The sequence below is a fragment of the Camarhynchus parvulus genome, chromosome 29 (assembly GCF_901933205.1).
Source record: "Camarhynchus parvulus chromosome 29, STF_HiC, whole genome shotgun sequence".
In the NCBI taxonomy this organism is placed as follows: Eukaryota; Metazoa; Chordata; class Aves; order Passeriformes; family Thraupidae; genus Camarhynchus; species Camarhynchus parvulus.
In genome coordinates, this window is record NC_044599.1 from 2,811,256 (window position 1) to 2,831,193 (window position 19,938).

The window sequence follows — 19,938 nt, forward strand, 5'->3', positions numbered from 1 at the left end:
CTGTACCTGAAGGTATTTAACCCAAGATGTTTTTCCAAGTAATGTAAAATTTAAAATTTATGGTTTGTGTTCAACAATTGTTGTTCCTTCTTTTTTTTTTTTCCTTCTAACTTCCCTTTTTCCCTGTTTCTAACCTGTCTCCAGCTTCTGAGAAGGGGAATGATTTTCTGCTTGGACACCTGTGCATTACATGGGCTTTGGGCTTAAAATGATCCCTTCTGGGTGGGTGAGGAATTAATTGAACATTATAGAGAGCCCTTTCACCTATGGAAAATTAAGGTTGAATTTCGGGATGTAGGAGAGCCCTGGAGTGAGCCAGCAATGCCAGAAAAATTGGGGAATGGAGAAACTGCCTGTGGGAAGATATTTTGTTTTCCATTTCATAAGAATTTGGGGAGTGAGAGAGGAGTAGGTGGGAGGGAGCACCATGGGCTCAACTCTCCTGGATTCCTGGGCAGGTGAAAGAACAGGCTCTGCTTCCACAGGTAAACATAATTCTTGCCGCTCCTCTGGATTGGCACCGCGGCGCTGGGAAGGTGCTCGATGAGCTCTGACATTAATCAGACTCGTTAATGAGACTCGTTAATGAGACAGCTGATTATTCACTGACAAGCTGCACTGCCAGCTGGGGAGGGATACGCAGGGGAATTGTTTGGACGGGGAGAGGGAGCACTCCCAAGCTGAGAAACAGCGCTGGGAAGGTTTTCCCTCAATGGCAAAGCAACAAGCAGGGATTCTGAGATGATTCCAAGGCTTTGTGCTGGCAGGGGAAGGTGCTGCTTGCCTTCCTGTGCTCCAGGTGAGTGGCTCAGCTCTGGGGGCTTTCCTGGGTGGTGCTTTTAGACACAAACCTCACGCTGGAGCTGCTTCCTGCTCCAGAGCAGAATCCCCCCATTCCAAGCCTGCTGTTGAAACTCACTCCCAGCCCCAGAATGTTCCCACCTCTGTAGCCGCTCCCAGGTAAGACCACGACTTCCATGGGAAAGCAGGGGCACAGGGCTTGTTTGAAGAGTACAAAGGAATTTCACGCTTTAGTTTCACACATTCCAGTTATTTCTTGGACAGTCTATCACTGACTGGATTTCACACATCTTATGCTCTGGCTTTTCTTCCTGGCCGGAGGCAACTGGGTCTCCCAAGGGACAATCTCAATGTACAAATCCCTTCAAATTAAAATCTGGTCAAGGAAAATGTGTCTCAGGCTCTTTGGCCTCCCTGGTCCCACCTAAAGGGCTGGAAAAATTATATTCATTTTTGTGCAGATAACTACAAGCTGCATCCTTCCTTCCTTGTCTCATCCTCAATTCCAGGTACAATCAATTAATCACTTAATATATGGTTTGTGAGATGGATTACTTATAAATATTCATGGCACCAACACCTTCTCCAGACAGCCTGGAAGAAAGAGAGGATGGAAAAGTCAGGGTTCCTTATAAGGATAATTTCAAGCAATATTTTTGCACCAAGAACCTTGGAAAACAGACCCAGTGGGGGCTGGGTCTGATGGGGAGTATCAAAGAGGATTTGGAATGACACCTGTTGCTGTGTAGGATGAGGGTGAATTTCCTCTGCAAAATTTTGTGAGACTTTCACCTCCTTGCAAGGCAAAGGTGAGAACGTTTCTGGATTTGGATGGGATTTGGTTTGCAGGCGGAGTTCCCACCTGCTCTCCTCGCTCTTCCTGTAAGTCATGATCTCGACGTCCAGGGCCAGTTTGACTTTCATGAGCTCCTGGTATTTCTGGAGCTGCCTGGCCAGGTCAGCTTTGGCTTTCTGCAGAGTGGCCTCCAGTTTCTCCAGCCTGGCCCTGGCATCCTTAAGGACAATGTCCCTGTGCTGCTCTGCCTCAGCAATGGCCATCTGCAGCCCAACCACCTGTGGGAACAAGTCCAGTGACCATGTGATGGGTCTGGATCCTGATTTCCAGGCCCCTTCCAGCCAGGGGTGGAGATGGGAGTGCCCCACGTTTGGGGAGACCCTGTGCCTGCACCTTCACACTGTCCATGTCTGAGTGGAGCTGCTGGACCAGGGGGTTCATCTCTGAGATCCCCACCCTGGTGCTCTGGAGGTCACCCCCATGCCAGCCAGCTGAGAGCTGCAGCTCCTCCTACTGGGTGGGCAGGGAGGTGACACGGGGGACAGGCTGAGACTGACCCTGCTCTGATCCTCTCTTCACCAGGACTTGCCACACTCATCCCCTTGAGCTTCCTCCCTCTGTGTCCTTCTGCTCCTCCGTCTCTCATTATCAAAGCAGCATTTTCCCAGAGAGTTGTGAAGAATCATGGAAGGCTGGAAAAGACCTTTAAGATCATCAAGTCCAACTGCCAAACATCTCCAAGGAACTATCTGAACTCCTCTCCACATCCACTTCATTTTACACCTTTCTCCCCTGTCCTCGCTGCTTGCTCTCTCCAGTATAACTCAGCCTTTGGGAAATGCTAAACAAAAATCTCCCTGCTTGTTTGCACCTCCTCACCCTGCTCTGGTACCAGGACTCAGCCTCAGCACAGCTCCAGCTGGCGATGTCCTCATACTGTGCCTTGACCTCGCTGATGATGCTGTCCAGGTCCAGGTTCTGGCTGTTGTCCATGGACAGCACCACCGAGGTGCTGGAGATCTGGGTCTGCATCTGGGACAGCTGCTGCAAGTCAAACAAATTCATTTTCTGTCCCAAATATTTTGCTGTTTGTTTGTCCTGAGCCGAGGTGTAGAAGAGAGTTGGGGAGGAGCTGCAGGACTGATGTAAGAGATGCTACTCACTTCCAAAAATTTAGAAAGGTTTATTAAACTTTATAAAAAATACAACAGCAAAGTGAATAGAGAAAATACTACGGTGCCAGGAGCAGCAGAGGATCCCACCATGTGCTCACCCACACAATGGAGGCTTCACCTTTTAACCCTTTAGCCCCTCCCAAAATTCTGTCCCTTGGCCCCTTCTTCGCTGTCCAGTGGTGGAGTTCACTTCCTTAAATCCTGATTGGAGGTCAGCTGTTGCCATAGTAACAAGCCGACCCTCCCAAATGTCCCAAACCCAGGCTGTCCCCTGATAACAATGCAAGGGGGGTAAAACATAACTATAAATCTATAAAACTTCTCTTAACACATATACATGATATTTGCCTTTTAATTGTGAGAGTCAACCACCGCATTACTCATCTATCACACTGACCAGCTCTTGGACTCTTTGAGCCTCTGGAGAGTGGGAAAATGGGGGAATGGCAGACTGGGAAATTTGGGATACTCTTAGTGCTTTGTAGAGGGCTTGCAGGAAGTTTATCTCATCTGCCAGGGCATCCACCTTGGTCACCTGATCCACCTTGTTCACACAGGCAGCATCCACATCCTGGAATGGTGACAATGAAGGTTGGACCAGACCTTCTCTGGGTCACTGGGTGAAGTCTTTGTATCTAACACAAACCTTTGGAGTTTCAGATTAAATTAAGATCTGAAATTACATTTTAATTCAGAAATGGAGGATTTCTTGATCTCTGCGCCTTTAAGCAGAGCAAAGAGAGAAGTGATTTCTCATCTCCACCTTTTTTTTGGGAGAAGAGGGGGGAGGATGTCCATGGACCCAAACAATGCCACACCACTGAATTTCCCTTTTCCTGGCAAACAGATATTTTGTACAATACTTTAAACAGCAGAAGCTTCTTGCTATGTCTCCTGCAGGTGAGGCCAGGGGGCTGTGGATGCTGGGATTGGACACAGAAAGGCTGAGGACTGGCAGAGTATCTGGTGAAGGGACAAGGTCGGGATGACCCAGAGTTGATCTGGGGGACACTCCTGAGTTTGGGATGAGGGACCTGAAACAAGGAGCAATTACAGCCCAGCACTGCTCCACTGGCACAACCAGGTGTTTGTGCTTCCTGGTATTGCTGGATACAAAGGGTGATTTGAATGTGGTTTACCTTTCCAAAGCTGTCCCTGCTTGGTGGTGGTGCCTCCTCACCTTGAACACGACAAAGTTGTTCTCTGCTGTCGTGTGCTTGTTGATCTCCTGGTACGTCTGGGGAGGGAGAGCTCAGAATCCCTTCAGAGCCTCCACCCTGTGCAAACCCCCTCTTCACACGAGGAGACACCAGAGGGTCTCGTTCTGCGGGCGTTTACCAACAACCCACAGATTTTTGGAGGAAGCAGTGCTGGAACAGAGTCCTCGATGGAGCTTTATTGTTTCTACTTCTATGTCACTGATTACGATGGAAAAGGCAGCACCCCTGGGCTGGAGGGTGGGAGGGGCCATCTAGAAAAGCTGAAGGCCCTCATCAAAGGCACCTTTTATGCCATGAATGGGAGCCTTGTGCTCCCGAAATGTTCTGGGTGGAGCCAGGGATGAGCTCATTGCCACACCTGGTTAGTCAGGAGAGCCGGGATCTGCGGGATGGCCGCGGAGGAGGGCGGGGGGTGGCCGGGGCCGGGAGAGTCCAGACCACGCTCTTGGGAAAGGTCAAAACCCAGCGGGAGCCTGGACCCGTGCCCAGCTCCCATGGAATGCTTAAATGGGGGAGATGAAAGGGAGAAAGAGAGGAGTTCAAAGGAAGGAATCCGTGCAGGTAATAAACCACTGGCCTCTCCTGGCCCTTTCATGGGGGAAGATTTATTCCCACCAGGAATATCCATCCCTGAAAATAATGTCCATTAAGCAGAGCCCCAGCTTTGCATCCATTTGTGGGTCTCTAAGCTCTTGGCCACGTAGAAGAGAAAATTTAATGTCTGTTTTCCGGTTGCTGGATTAATGTTTGCCCCAGGGGAATCAGAGGTTTGGGTTGGAAAGGACCTTAAAGATCACGTCATTCCAATTCTCATATTAGGAAGAAAATCTGGGATCCAAAAAGTTTAAAATAGTTAAAGGTGGGAAGAACAAATTCCTAGGAATCAGGGCAGGAGCCCAAAGTCTTTTGTAGGTGTAGATGCAAGAGGATGGTCCCTGGCCAGCAATGTGTGTGATGTCATTGAGCTTTACCCCAGAATCCGCTGATCCCAAGGGAATATTTGCCACTTTGTCAGACACAAGCAGAGCTCTAAAGTCTAAACTGCATCTCTGATGTGACCATTGACTGGCCAAGGGTTTCATGTGCGTGCTGATTTCCTTCCCCAGGGCAGTCAAGGATGTTTCAATGCTGCTTTGGGGCTGGAAGGAACCTTTCCTGTTGGGAAAGGTGGCACAGAGTGGCAGGCACGCGATCTCCTGAGAAAGGAGATCAGAGGGTTCAGGCAGGATGCATGTGCCCTTGTTGGGAGCTGGGATGAGCACCTCACTCCCACATCTCATTTTTCTGGTTCCACACTGACAATTTAAGCTCCTCATTTATTCACATCCATGCCCAGCAGATCCCTCATGGCCATGGGAGCAGACACAAATACAGGATGGATGTTTTCCTGAAGTGCAAAGAGTGGAGGAAACAAGGAACTCCTGCTCCCAACAGCCCAAAGAGCTGCTGAGCTAAACTCAGGCCCAGGATCCTGAAGACTTTCCATGGGGTGGGAGGTAACTCCTCACTTCCCAAATGCTCAAACTATCCAATAGATTGAACAAATTCTGATTTAGTTTTAAACTAAAGAGGAGAGATTTAAATGGGACATTGGGAAGAAATTCCTCCCTCTGAGGGTGGGGAAAGCCCTGGAATGGGTGTCCCAGGGAAGCTGTGGCTGCCCCTGGATCCCTGGAAGTGTCCAAGGCCAGGCTGGATGGGGCTTAGAGCAGCCTGGGAGAGTGGAAGGTATCCCTCCCATGGCAGGGGTGGGATGGGATGAGCTCTGAGGTCCCTTCAACCCAAACCATTCTGGGATCCTGTGATTCCATGGATGCTGCTGGCTGGGGTGGCTCCACACTGGGCTTCTCAGCTGACAAGGACTGAGATGCAGCTCCAAGCAATTCAAGCAAAACACAGAGCTCCAGGGAGAGCTTGGAGCCCCTTCCAGTGCCCACAGGGGCTCCAGGAGAGCTGGAGAAGGACTTGGGACAAGGGATAGGGGGACAGGACACAGGGAATGGCTTCCCACTGCTGGAGGGAGGGATAGATGGGATATTGGGAAGGAATTCCTCCTTGTGAGGATGGGGAGGCTCTGGAATGGATTCCCCTGGAAGCTGTTGCTGCCCCATCCTTGTTACTGTCCAAGGCCAGGTTGGATGGGGCTTGGAGCAGCCTGGGATAGTGGGAGGTGTCCCTGCACACGGCAGGGGGTGGGATGAGATGATTTTTCATGTCCCTTCCCACCCAAACCTTTCCGTGATTCTGAGGTCACGTTTTTTGGGCTGTCTTGGGTCTTTTCACTGATGCAGGAAGAACAGAATGAAGTAGAACTGGACAGATCTTGCTGTGGGTGTTGCCTACCTGACCTTGAAGTCCTCTGCCACATCCTGCATGGCTTTGAGCTTGGAGCTGAGCTGCAGCCTCTCCCCTCCCAGGGCCTCCAGCTGCTGCCTCGTGTTGCTGATGAACAACTCAAACATGGGCTCCATGTTATTCTACACAATTTTCTGGCCTTTCAAGAGGCTCCATTTGGTCTCCAGAACTTTGTTTTGTTGCTCCAGGAACTGCACCTGAAAGCCATCAGAACAATATAAATAATTCAGGATTCTCAACTCAAAACTTGCCTTGCTTTTCATGAAATGGAAGTTTAATATGGTGGGGGTTGTAAATGTTTTCTGTAATTTAAAGCATGATTAGATGAGCTTGTCACCAAAAGATCATTGATGAGAAGATTTGGGAGCCAGGAGAAACACTCAGCTGCAAGGAAATCTGGAGAAATAATTTGCTCCATGCTCGGGTTGTCAAAAAGACCTATATGGACAGTCTGGATATGGAACAAAATCCTGCACAATTCCTTAACTCTGCTTTAATGATTTAAAATTAAATTTCTAACATCGAGAACTTCCTGACTCCATCTCCAGGTAATGCCAGAGGTGGAGGAGGTCAATGTGCCTCGCCTTGTTGAGGAAGGAGGCAAATTAGCTGTTGAAGGATTTAATTTGGTCCTTGTCCTCCTGCTGCACCTGCTGCACGTTGGGGTCAATCTTGGTTCAGGGGCACCAAGAGGCACTGGTTGACCATTGTAGCCACATTTCTCTTCACAGAGAAAAGCAAGGCACAATTCTTCCCAAGAATATTTCTGGGTTTCACATTCTCTGAACCTCAGAGAAGGGAAAAACAATTCTTATCATTTGCTGTGCTTGTGTTTGTGCAAAAGTAGAATGCAATATGAAGATTGTTTACCCAAAGCGATGGTGTTTTGTTTCCTTGGCTGCTCAGGGCCAAGTGTGCGTGTGTGTCAGGACTGTTGGATGACAGTCATGAAATTCAGTGCAGTGTGTGCAGTTGGGTGCAGAGTTAAGTGCTTGGCAGATTCAGTTTGAGATGTATAGAATAATATAGTATAAGAAAGTAATTAAGTAGCCTTCTGATAAGATGGAATCCTCATCATTCCTCCTTCATTGGGGTTCCCAACGCAGCTATGGACCATGACCTTCTGGATCCCTCCAGGGCCACATCCAAGCCCTCCTCCTCCAGCTCTGCCTCCTGCCCTGGGGCTGTATCCCGGTCTGGCAGTCCTAGGCCCTCCCCTCATGGCCACCCTTATGCTCACCTGAGGCTGTGAGGGCTCCTCCTGCTGAAGGCTCCTCCTGCTGAAGCCTCCTCTGGCCCTTCCCGTGCCTCCAGCAGGGCCGTGGGACACGTGGGACTCGCGGAGCTGCGGCTGCTGGGCTGGACGGGCACCGTGGAGGAGCAGCACCAACTCCAAGAGACCCAACACTGAACGAGGACAATGAGGTGAGGTGGCAGAGGAGCAGGAATCTTTGGGAGCTGGGATCAGGAGTCTTCTCAGCCTTTTATGCTTTTGGAGAGCTGGGCTTGACCACAGCTCAAAGGAGTGAGCTCACGGGTTTGGTATCTGGCACCCAGTCACCCCCACCAGCTCTAATGCCACAGGCTGGCAGAGACAGCTCGTAAAACTTTCTAACCCGTATTTTCTAAGCTGTTTTTCAAAGAGGAGATTACTGGTGGGGCAAAAAAAATCCATTTCCATCCACAAGTTGCCTTTGGGCTTGGTTTTAGCTTGGTTAAAATGGTCCCTGTTTAGTTTAAAGCTGATGAGACTGAAGTTGCTGCAAGAGGGAATCCAGAGATTGGGGAAATGCCAGTTTGATGTGCTTTGCTAAAGAAAAATCCTGACTATGCCCCCAGATTTCCAGCCATTGTGGGGTAGTGACAACCTGTGCTGATCCAGGCAAGAAGTTCCGGTCTTGGTCTGCAATCCTGAGGTTTCCAGGCAGAACTTCACCTGCACTGAGGTGCTGCTGGTAAAGGTAGGGATTTCAGAGACACCAGGGCCTTTCTGGGACCCCCAAATTCTGAAATGAGAATTCTGAAAGTCCAGGGTCCCCTGAGAGAAAACAGCCTGAGGTGTGAAAGTCCTGTTCATCAGATGAGTCACAGAATGTCCTGGGCTGGAAGGCACCCACAGAGACCATCAAATCCAACCCCTGGCCCTGCACAGACAGCCCAAAATCCCACCCTATGCCGAAGGGCATTGTCTAAATGCTTCTGGAGCTCTAGCAGCCTTGGAGCTGTGACCATTTGTAGTGGTTTTGGTTCACCAATCTGAGATTTCCTGGCCAATGCACCAATTAATGTGGTGGGTCTAGCATTGGCCAGTGGACCCACTAGAATATATTCACTCATTTCCTGCTGTGAGATAGATTAGGAGGATGGCAAAGCAAGCTCATTCTTTAAAAGGGTATAAAGAAAGCTTTATTAACAGTAATTAAAAGAAACAATAATAAGAATCAGAATAAAATCTTTAGAACATTTCTCCTTCCCCCTTACAACTTTTTCTTTCCTACTAACAGTGTACAGAAACAATTTAGTCAGTTTATCACTTCTAGAACAGTCTTTCTTCAGTTCACTTAGGGAGAGAAGTTCCTCTTGTTAATGCTGTGGAGACTTCTCCACAAGGAAACAGTTCTCTCATGGCTTTTAATTTCCACAAATAGCAGCCCTCTGGGAATCTGTGATCGTGAAGTCCCTCCCATCTTTCACAGCTTTCCCACTCTGTGTTTATGGGTCATGTCAACTTATGGGGTGCTATTTTAAGGATGAGCTGTTCAAAAGCAAAGGTTCTCTTTATCTCTGAGATCATCTTCATCACTGAGAACAGAGGTCTTCTTCTTCTTTCCATGGGGCAGAGGGTCTTCATCACTCTTCCCTCTCTCTGTTCAGACTTCTCATGGAATTGCAGCTACTTCAACATCTGCTTACTTTAGCATGGAGGCCTTTGTTCATATCTACAATTTGAACACTTTATCTCATCATACTTTTTCAATCAGTTACAGGGAAAAAGAGTCTGATGTATCAATTACATATTCTCCATAGGTTTACAAAACTATTTCAGCCCCAAGATCAAGGCATCTCCTCATCCCTCCCATCTGGGACTTGACTCTTTCTTCACTGACTTTAGTGTCTTCATGTTGTTCCTCTACATGTTCTCACTCTGTTCTTTTCGCTCACCCAAGGGAGGATTGATGTCTGTAGGTCTCATCTGTGTACTGAAAGAGTTAATATCTCACCCAGGCCTGCAGATGGCTGTGTGATTTCTGCTGGATAGTAGTGGAGCTGTTTACGGTAGAGGATTTCTTTGGTGGCCATGCTGGGGGGAGGGCCAGGATCTCAGCAGCCAGGCCAGAACACAGCAGCAGCACGACTGGGGGCCGAGGGCTTCTCCTCCCGGTGCCCAGGGGTTGCAGATGAACCCCAGTGGTAGTAGAATCCTGGTTGAGCTGGCCCGGCCCAGGGCTGCTCCTGGGGCCCAGGGAACACGGCTCAGGCTGGGCTGGTGGCAGAGCAGGGCTTAGAAGCAGCCAGATGTCAGCAACCGCAGCCATGGCCTGGCCCGGCCTCAGCCTTGCGGCCTTCCCTCCCCTGCCCAGTGGTTGCAGGTGAACTTCAATGGCAGCAGAGTCTTGGCCGAGCCAGCCCAGCCCAGGGCTGCTCCTGGGGCTCAGCAGACCCCAGCTCAGCCTGGGCTGGCAGCAGGGCAGGGTTTAGTAGTGAAAGATGTTCACAACCACAGCCATGGCCCGGCCTCGGCCCTGCGGCCTCCCCTCCCTGCTCGGCCCCGTGGGCTCCCCAGGAAAGGGTCCAGCCCCACGGCAGAGCCCACTCGGCCCAGCCCACTCGAGACAAGGCTCTGGGCTGGCCTTGTTATCTGTTCTCAGGCTGGAAGAGAAAAGAGAATTCACAGTATTTTTCATTTTCAACATGTGTGTTTACAGAGGCGTGGTCAGCTTTCTAGTGGTTTAACAAAGTGTCAATATCCAGAACGACTCACTGATTGGTTTTATCAGGCACAGAGGAAGCTCTCAGCAGCTCTTCTCAAAAACCCCACTTCTGTAGTAGTTCCAATGATAAAACCAGCACACCATTCCCTGGGGAGCCTGTTCAGCGCCCCACCACCCTCTGGGGACGAACCTTTCCTGATATCCAACCTAAACCTCCACTGACACAGCTCCAGCCATTCCCTGGGTCCTGTCTCTAGTCCCCAGAGCAGAGATCGGAGCTGTCCCTGGGGATGAAGCTGCAGCCCCCAAGGAGTCTCATCTCAGTCTCCTCTTTTCCAAGGTGGACAAGCCAATGCTCAGCTGCTCCTTGTGTGGCCCCTGCAGACCCTTCCCCATCCATGTAGCTCTGGATGGAGCTTTGATGCTGGACAGTGCTTAAATAACAAACCAAACTCCAGCTCTGCTGCTGCCAGTGGGATGTGGACTGGAGAGCCTGGAGAAAAATGGGCAGGTACTGAAGAGGACAAGCCACTTCCTTTCCAGCGCCCTGAGGGTCTTTCACTGTCTCACAACCTCCTCTGGGGATACTATTCCTCCCAAAGAGGGTTACTTTGGGGGTTTAATGGGTGTTTTCCATTTCTAATTATGGTAATGGCAGTGGAGGTGTTTTATGAGTCCCTGCAGATGCGTGTGCAGATCAGATGAGCTGCAGCACTCATCTTCTTGGGAAAAACAAGATTTATGTCCCTCCGTGAGTCATGCCATTCGATTACAGAGGTTTGGGCACAACTACTGTGGCATAAAAGGATGAGATGTCATAATGTAGGAATTAAGACAGAAGAACTTTCTCTTGTGCCAAGTAGGAAGGGTACATATCTTCCCATCCTCATGGAAATAGAACATCCAAATGTTTTATTCCTGTTGGATATGAGGTCCATGGACTTGGAGAGGAAGGAGATGTCTCAACTTCCATGTGCCTTTTTTACCTTCAAAGCAGTAAAGTTACTGTGCTGCACCAGCCACCCTTTGCCACAAGGTAAGAGAAAGTAATTGGAATTGAAAAGACAACGTGACATAGTTAATTCCACATGCCTTTTATTAGACAAACACTGGGAAATGAGGAATATTGAGGGTCACAGGACAAACGGGAGCACAGCATCTTTTATATAACTAATGACACATGGGTTTGATTTGTAAATCTTTTGAAGGAGCTGGATGAGGATTGGACCCAAGAGAAGCCTCAGCGCTGGTGGCACTGGGGCCTGGAGTCAGTTCCTCAGTAATATCCCCTGGTGGAAGAGCCGGTGGAGATGGACTTGAAGCTGGAGCTGCTGCCTCCGACCATGCAAGAGCCACCTGTGCCGTATCCACTTCCAGAGATGGAGCCTATTCCCATTCCAGAGCAGACCACACCTCCAGGCCCACCACTGGAGCTCAGGCAGTTCATGCCTCCATATCCCGTTCCTGAAGTGCTTCTGGTCACAGCTGCCAGGGGAAAACAACATCATGAGAGGAATCCACAGATAGTGGATGAGTGGGATGGGCTCTGAGCAGGGGTGGGAAGAATATCTAGAAAGTGCCAAATGTCTCTAAAAGTTACTTACAGATGTTCACTGAGCCAGCACCTTCCCCAGAGAGCCTGTCAGGGAACAAAAGACAGCCAGTGAGACTTCAAAGGGAACCTGTGAGCAGGACCTGCTCACAAAGGCAGGAAAATTTCCTTTGAATATTTTTGAAAGGTGCAAAGTTTGTATGAAAGGCTGCTGTTCCCAAACAGCTCCTCTTCACAGGCACTCACTGGTCTTTAAACAGTTTCAGGTCTGAATGTGGATCTAAACCTGACCAGGGTCTTTAACTCCATTGCACCTCTGAAAACTGGGATATAAAATCTCACCCACCTGCACTCCTCACCCTCCAGCAGCTTCCTATAAGTCACGATCTCAATGTCCAGGGCCAGCTTGACATTCATGAGCTCCTGGTATTCCCGGAGCTGCCGGGCCAGGTCAGTCTTGGCTTTCTGCAGGGCTGTCTCCAGGTCCTCCAGTTTGTCCTTGGCATCCTTGATGGCCAACTCCCCACGATGTTCTGCATCATTGATGGCCGTCTGCAATCCAGTGACCTGCAGGGGAAAATCCAGATTTTCATTCCTTATCAAGAGCATAATCCAGCTCTTTGTATCCTGAGGTCCCAATCCCACGTCTGATGTTTGGGTTAACATCAGTAGGGTGTGATCTTAACCTCACTGATCCATGAATTGAATTCAATTCATTGAACTGATCCATGTTCTGAGTCAGGTCACAACCTGGATTTAACTCCACAACTCAGAATCTCCTTGTAGTGATTGATACAACACTGAGTAACTCTTGGTGATGTCAGTGCTGTCATATAAATCCAGTCATGTTCATTCCTGATCCAGCAGAACTCCCTTGGTTGATTTGATTTTTATTCCCTGGGCAACTCAGAGGTGGGGTCACAGCAAGGGTTATGTTTGATGAACTGGTGGTGCCCTTTACCTGTTTTTTCACGCTGTCAATCTCGGATCGGAGCCGCTGGATGTGGCGGTTGAGCTCCGAGATCTCCTGCTTGGTGTTCCGGAGGTCGTCCCCATGCCTGCCAGCCGTGGCCTGCAGCTCCTCGTACTGTCACAGAGAGGGACAACCAGTCAAAGGAAAATAAGCTGGATTTGGAGCCCAACAGTGTAGGTTTGGCGCTGTTTGCATGTTCAAAAATGTGTGCATGTTCTCAATCCCAAATTAACACTTCTGAATTTCATAGGTTATTTAATCTGAAGACATTCTGTGTTTCAAAATCACAGTTGGACCCACCTCCCATGGGGAATTTGGGGATGGGAGGATGGTTTTTCCCTTTGCAGAAACCTCCTGAGGTGCTTACCCTGGACTGGTACCAGGACTCAGCCTCGGCACGGCTCCGGTTGGCGATGTCCTCGTACTGTGCCTTCACCTCGGCGATGATGCCCTCCATGTCAAGGCTCCGGTTGTTGTCCATGGTCAGGATAACAGAGGTGTCAGAGATCTGGCTCTGTATCTGGGACAGCTCCTGCAAAAGCAGCAAATACAGAGTCACAACACAAATGTTGCTTGGAGGATGGAAAGCCCCAGGATTAGAGGGGAGAGCTGGGTGAACAAAAGGATTTTTCCAAGACAGCTTCATGCAGAAATGTGAAATGGAAAAACCATTGAATTATTTAGTGCAACAGAGGGGAAAATAATCAGCCCTGAGGCTCTGGAATGGGAAAGGAAGGCAAGGAGAAGGATATAAGCTCTGGTGCTCACAGCTTCGTAGAGGGCTCTGAGGAAGTCGATCTCCTCCATGAGCGAATCCAGCCTGGCCTGCAGCTCTGCCTTGTCCAGGTAGGCAGTGTCCGCCTTCTAGGAGAGGAAGCACATCACAGAATGAGGCAAGTTTCAGAGAAGCAGAGGAAAAGCTGGAGAAGGGGTTTCTTGCAGGGCTGGGAGGCCACATGGGCAGGCACCCACCTTCTTCAGGGTCACAAACTCAATCTCGACATCCGTGCGCTTGTTGAGCTCGTCTTCATATCTGTGGAATGGAGGTAGAGGGGTGGTCTAGGCTTGTTTTAAAATTATTTCATGTTTTCAGGACCAGTCTCTAATTTTTTTTTTGTACATACAGCTCTGCACCATGGTCTTTTTGCCTGTTATTTTCTGCCTGTTACTTTTCAGTCATATCTTGTATTAAACTTGGGCTTTTCTCAGAGGATTAAGTCAGCAAAAAGGCTTTTTTCCCTCGTTTTCTGCACCTGTTGCAGCCCACCCAGGCCCAGGCAGACCATGAACAGACTCACTTGTTCTTGAAGTCCTCAGCAATGGTCTGCATCTTGCTCAGCTCCCCTCTCAGGTTCTCCTTGTCTGTCGTTAGGCTGCTCAGGTGCCTCCTGAGGTTGTTCAGGTAGGTCTCAAAGAGGGGCTCAATGTTCTTTCTCACTGTTTTGTTCCCCTGTTCTTGCAGAAGGGCCCACTTGGTCTCCAGGACCTTGTTTTGTTGTTCAAGGAATCGGACCTGGGGACAGAAGGGTGTTTTAGGGTGGTTTTCCTTGGAGATGTGAGGCACATCCTGCAAGGATTTACTTGCTGGAAGGTGGGAGGTCTCAGCCCTTCAGTTGACAAATCAAACACTACTGCTCTCTTTCCCAACTCTGCTTCCTTTCATTCAGTACCACCACTTTGTCCCTGTTTTCTGGTCTCACTTCAGCATTCCTGAAACATGTAAATGGCCTCAAAGCTGGAAACCCTCAGGATTTGTTCCCAGGCTGCTGGGATTTTAGAATGCTGGCAGTACAGGAGCAGCAAAATTGTGGCTAAAGATATAATTCACCCTTGTTTGTGCTTCCCCACCAAAGAATCACCACAGCATAACCAGGAATCTCAGGTCTCACCTTGTCGATGAAGGAGGCAAATTTATTGTTGAGGGTTTGAATCTGATCCTTCTCATTCTTGCGGATACTCTGGATGTGGGGGTCAATCTGCAGGTTGAGTGGCTTCAGAAGGCTCTGGTTGACTGACACTTCATGGATGCCCCCAACTGGGACAGCAGGGAATCCAGGGCCACCACCAAACCCAAAAGGACCAGCAGCTGCCCCACCAAACGCAAAAGGACCAGCAGCTGCCCCACCAAACCCACAGGAGATCCCAGTGCCAGCACCAAAACCTGCGGGTCCGTAGGGGACACCACCTCTTCCAGCTATGGAGATCCTTTGGCATTCACCAAGGTTGTAGAGGCTCCTGCTTCCAAAGCCTCCAGTGAACCTTCCATAGGCAGTGGTGGCCCCACAGCTCCCAGCTTGGAGTGCAGGGCGCAGGCAGAGGCTGGAGCTGCTGGCATTTGGGATGAAGGCAGAAGCAGCGCTGAAGTTCCTTCTGGCCTGGCTCCTCACGGTGCACTGGCGGGACATGGCTGCCAGGAGTGATCCAAGGAATAAAGGAATGAGAGGAAGTGGCTGGAGGTGAAGCTGTGCTCCCCCAGCCTGGGACTGGCCCTTTATACCCTCCTGAGGTGGGGATGGCTCCAGAGTGATGCTTATCCCACTGATTAACCAGGCCTGGCACACCCACAATGAGTTCACCATGAGCATCTATGGAGCTTTCAAAAAAGGGCAGAGGTTGCAAGTTTTTTGTGTTGAAATATCTGAGAAAAACCTCAATAGTGGCTTCTCAGCTCCTGTTTGCAGCCACCCCTTTCCCACTCCCTCCTTCCACGGCTGCAGGAGATGGTTCCTTGTTGGGCAAATGCTTGCTCATCTCCAGTCCATGGATGAATCAACTCAGGTTGTGTAAGGTTAATTTGTTTGATTTTGGAACACTTGTTCCCTGTGGAGGGTCTGAGCTCTGAGAAGTCTCTGATCATGGGTTGTGGTTCTGAGCAAACTCCAGAGGGGCAACAGCACTTCGGTTCCCAACCTGATGGGAACTGTTCTCTTGTTCTTGTGCCTAAACAAGAATTCTTTAAAGCACAACTGGTACAGGAGAGGGAAAGAGGTGATGGAGGGAGGGCCAGGAGGGTGATAGGGGAGTCTTGGAGAACCCACCACCAAAAAACAGCTGGGGAATGGGAAGGATGTGGAGGGAATTTTATGAATGGTGTTCTCAGACCTTTTCTTTCTGTGAAAACTGTACGCGTTCCACAGAATCATCAGGGTTGGAAGAGACTTTCAGGAGGACCCAGTCCAGCTGCCAGCCCAGCATTACCATGATCACCATAAACCATGCACCCAAATGTGCCAAATCACCCTGATTTGGACTGACAATAGATGGTGACATATCAGAACCTGCTCCAGAAGGGAGTTTCCATCATCTGTGATGCCACAAACCCTGACTCGGCAATTTCTCAGGGCTTCACCTGTGCAGATTTTTGATCTGTTTCCTGACTCATGGGACGACCTTGTCTCTACATGGAGCTACCAGGCTGCCCTCCCTATGCCTGTTGTTTTTCCCCTCTTACTCACCAGGAAATTCAGTGTTTAGGACATTGCTCACAGAGGCCTCTCTTCACTCCTACCCCCTGTGGCTTCCAGGAAAGGCCAAACAGGACATTTCCCTGGTGAGGGACACAGCATCTTGGCTCTGGCACACAGGGGATTGTCCTAGAGCAGGCGAGATGCTCTCAAGAATCTGCAGCCTTGGCTGGAGGATATTGCTCCTTCCCTGGTGCCTTGTCTGGGTGCTTTTTCCAGCCCCTGGGGTTTGTCAGGGGCTCAGCTGAGCACCCACACCTTGAAGGAGGTGGCAGCCCTCCCACAGAGCATTTCTGGGAATCCATTGTGGATGTGACAGCCTGTTCAGAGAGTGAGAAAACTAAATGAGTTTCCCAGAAACAGCCGGAAAGACTTAAGGAAGTTGAAAATAAACACATGATAACTTATTATTATAAATAACCTGCAGGTTATTTTCTTACTCTCTGTTTCCTTGTTTTTCTCAAAGATTATTTATAAGAAGGGCATCTTGTTAATTAACCAACCAAGTGAAATATATTAATTAAATAACCAATCAAGTCCACCTAAATCAAAACTTATTAAAAAAGCAGTCCCAAAATAAACCACACGTTATACCAATCAGCCTTCTGTTGAGCCTGTGTCATTTCTTACTCAACAGTGACAATCCATAGCTTTCCCCAGCCATGTCCTGGCACAGGGATGTGCCACAGGTGTTTGCAGGTGCATCTTTCAGGAGCTTGTCCTGGCACATGTGGCAGCTGAACAAAAGAATCAATGTGACCAGAAGGTCTCAGAAGGGAAATGGACAGTTTCGCATAATCTCTTTTTGCCTTTCAGCCAAGCTTTTTTACTTTTATTTCTATTTTTGTCTCTGTTCTTGTAACATTTGCATTACACACCCTGGAATGACAATAACTGTCTTGGGAGTGTTTCAGCTCCTGTGTGTTACAACAAGCAGGCGTTTTTAAGAGAGAGGAGCTCCTGTGACTGAGCCTCAGGCTGTCCTAAAGAACTCTGTAAAATCCTTATGGGCACCAACCTGCAATCAGCTCCCTCCACACACTGCAAATCCAGGCCCCTGAGTGCCAGCACCATCCATGTCATTATGACTAAGGCTTTAATCTGGGCTGGGCTGGAATTACTGGGGATCATCTTCTCCTGCTGGAATACCAGCCCCAGGTCATGGCTGCAATCTGATGGGATGCAGGACGTGGCAGCCTGGAGACCAGAGCCCTGCTCTTCAGCAAGGACAGCTGTAGGTTGGTTGAGTATCCAGAAGTGTGATGCGCTGGAAGAACAAGTATTCTAGCCCTGGCATTTCCTGGGCTGGATGACAGGCTTTGTACTCTCTGTGCTGTGACCCAGGTGTGGATGCAGTGGGGAGCGCCTTCTGATGTCCCTGTTGGATGTGGGACCAAGTGTTGGTGTCACAGGTGATGGAAACTCACTCCTGGGCCAGATTCTGATATTTCCTGATCAGGGTGATTTGGCACATTTGGGTTTAGGGTGATCATGGTAGTGCTGGGCTGGCAGCTGGACTGGGTCCTCCTGAAGGACCTTCAACCTCTTCCAACCTTCATGATGCTGTGGAACATGGACAGTTTTCACAGAAAGAAAGGTCTGGGAAATTCGCCCCACATCCTTCCCACTCCCCAGCTGTTTTGTGGTGGTGGGTTCTCCAAGACTCCTGCTAATGCCCCATGCAGTGACCCCTCACAACATGAGGGGATGGAGTGTGTCCAGAGATGGGAATGGAGATGGGGCTGGAGCACCAGGGAAGAGTCTGGAGAGCTCCTGAGGGAGCTGAGAGGGCTCAGCCTGGACAAAAGGAGGCTTAGGGGGACCTTCTGGCTCTGCACAACTCCCAGACAGGAGGGGGCAGCCAGGGCAGAGTCAGGCTCTGCTCCAGGGGAACAACAGGACAAGAGGAAGCAGCCTCAGACTGTGCCAGGAGAGGTTTAGGTTGGACATCAGGGGGAATTTCTCCGTGGGCATTGGCAGGGGCTGCCCAGGGAGGTTTGGAGTCCCCATCCTGGAGGTGTCCAAGGAAAGACTGGATGTGGCACTTGGTGCTCTGGGCTGGTGACAAGGTAGGGATTGCACAGGTTGGATTCCATCATCTGGGAGGGCTTTTCCAGTCTCGGGGATTCTGGGATTATACAATCCCATATCCTCGTGGTTAGCGAGGGTGTGTTTGGGCAGCAGAAGGAGAGCCATTGGCTGACCTGGCCCAGGCTGCCGTTCTGAGGGAGGGAGGATATTGCTCCTTCCCTGCAGGCTGCTGAGAGAGGTGGTGGAGCAGGAGTGGGGACCCACAACCAAGCCTGCAAGATTTCAGGGAGGAGATTTCCTCAGGGACACACATGCAGAGTACAGGGCATCCTAGAAAATTATGGGAAACTACTGGTTCTGAAGGAAACCCTGAATCAGTCTGTCATTCCAACACTGCCAGTTCCCTTCTATTTCCCCAAATCCATGTGTATTTTCTTAGGAGGGCCCCTCTACTCATTACTTGAACCTGTTAAAATCCAGGGAGTGAGGGCTGGCATGTTTTTTCCAGTCACAACTGTTAATTCAAGTGACCTTCCAGCAGTGAGATCTGTCACTGCAGATGTTTCTCTGCTTTTACTTCTCCATTAATTTCTCCCAATTAGTCAGAACCACATCTGAAAGCCCTACACCTCCTCTGTTTTTTCTTCCACCTTCTCAAAACAAGACCTTGTCTCCAACATATCCTAAGAATCTGAAGAAACACTGGATCTTGAAGACTTTCACTTTTCAACAGTGAAATAAATCCCTGTCTTGGGTTTTTTAACAGCTACTGGATTAGTGATATTTAATGCAGTGTAGGGCCACATCTGGTTCATAATTCTTACTGACCAGAGTGTGGACCTGATCCTGCCCCTCTGTGTGGTTGGAGGGGAAGGAACATCAGCACCAGGACCCTGAGCCAGGGAGGGATCCCAGCCTGCTCAGGCAGATGTTGGCACTGCTGGCTCCCAGGCGTGGGTGACACCAGGGGTTTGGGATGGATGATTCACCTGAACAGGCCAGGGGGTTGCTCTGGCTCCCCTGGGAGTTAATTCCCTCTTGTTTGAGGTTTGTGCAAGTACATCACACACCTGGCACTGGGATCCCACCCCCAGGATCCAGGCTCTTGGATGCTCGATGGGCTGGGAGCTGGAAGTAAATGAAGCTCAGACCTTTTCCCCTATGCCTGACTCCTGCCTTGGCATGTCCTAGTGTTTGGCTTCCAGGTGTTTTCCTTGCACAGCGGAGAGGGAATGTCGAAATCAGCACCAAACCTCCCTCTGAGGTTCTGCTGGGCTGGGGTGTTCTGGCTGCTGACAGTGAAATTCAGTAAATCTGAGTGAGGAGCAAAAATCTGAGCCTTTAACTGGTCAGGGCCTGAGGGAAAGTTCTTGTTACCTGTGTTTGCATGTGCTCTTGCACCTCTTTAATTAAAAGGACTACAAAATAGAATAAATTACATGTGCATTTTTATTAGACAAACTCCAGAAAGTGAAGAGAGACGAACAGTCATGGGACACATTTTATATACAAAATCCGGCCAAAAAATTGCTGAGCTGGAGCAAGCGAGCTGCAAATTTAACCCAGTGAGACTCAGGTTCAGGGCTGAGCCCAACAGGATGTGTGCAAGACAACACAGCTGAGAGAGAGTTCCTAAAGT

The 19,938-nt window shown here is 49.6% G+C and overlaps 1 protein-coding gene and 1 pseudogene across 1 annotated transcript; both read right to left on the bottom strand.

The window, feature by feature from the left end:
* Positions 1-1,352: 1,352 nt before the first annotated feature.
* Positions 1,353-7,055, bottom strand: LOC115914499 (annotated as a pseudogene).
* Positions 7,056-11,555: 4,500 nt separating this feature from the next.
* Positions 11,556-15,209, bottom strand: LOC115914552 (keratin, type II cytoskeletal 6A-like). Its single transcript, XM_030967111.1, has 9 exons — positions 14,694-15,209; positions 14,103-14,317; positions 13,777-13,837; positions 13,573-13,668; positions 13,172-13,336; positions 12,793-12,918; positions 12,178-12,398; positions 11,884-11,918; positions 11,556-11,764 (listed from the first exon to the last, which is right to left on the bottom strand). The coding sequence occupies exons 1-9, from the start codon at positions 15,207-15,209 to the stop codon at positions 11,556-11,558; spliced, it is 1,644 nt and encodes a 547-aa protein (XP_030822971.1).
* Positions 15,210-19,938: the final 4,729 nt, after the last annotated feature.

What these genes read in the sequence shown, in the direction of transcription:
- LOC115914552 (XM_030967111.1), bottom strand. Translation starts at nt 15,209, where the DNA reads ATGTCCCGCCAGTGCACCGTGAGGAGCCAGGCCAGAAGGAACTTCAGC. An exon ending in AGTCCTGGTACCAGTCCAGG is followed by an intron (nt 12,919 to 13,171) that starts GTAAGCACCTCA and finishes TCTCTGTGACAG; the next exon opens with TACGAGGAGCTGCAGGCCAC. An exon ending in TTGACAGCGTGAAAAAACAG is followed by an intron (nt 12,399 to 12,792) that starts GTAAAGGGCACC and finishes TTTCCCCTGCAG; the next exon opens with GTCACTGGATTGCAGACGGC.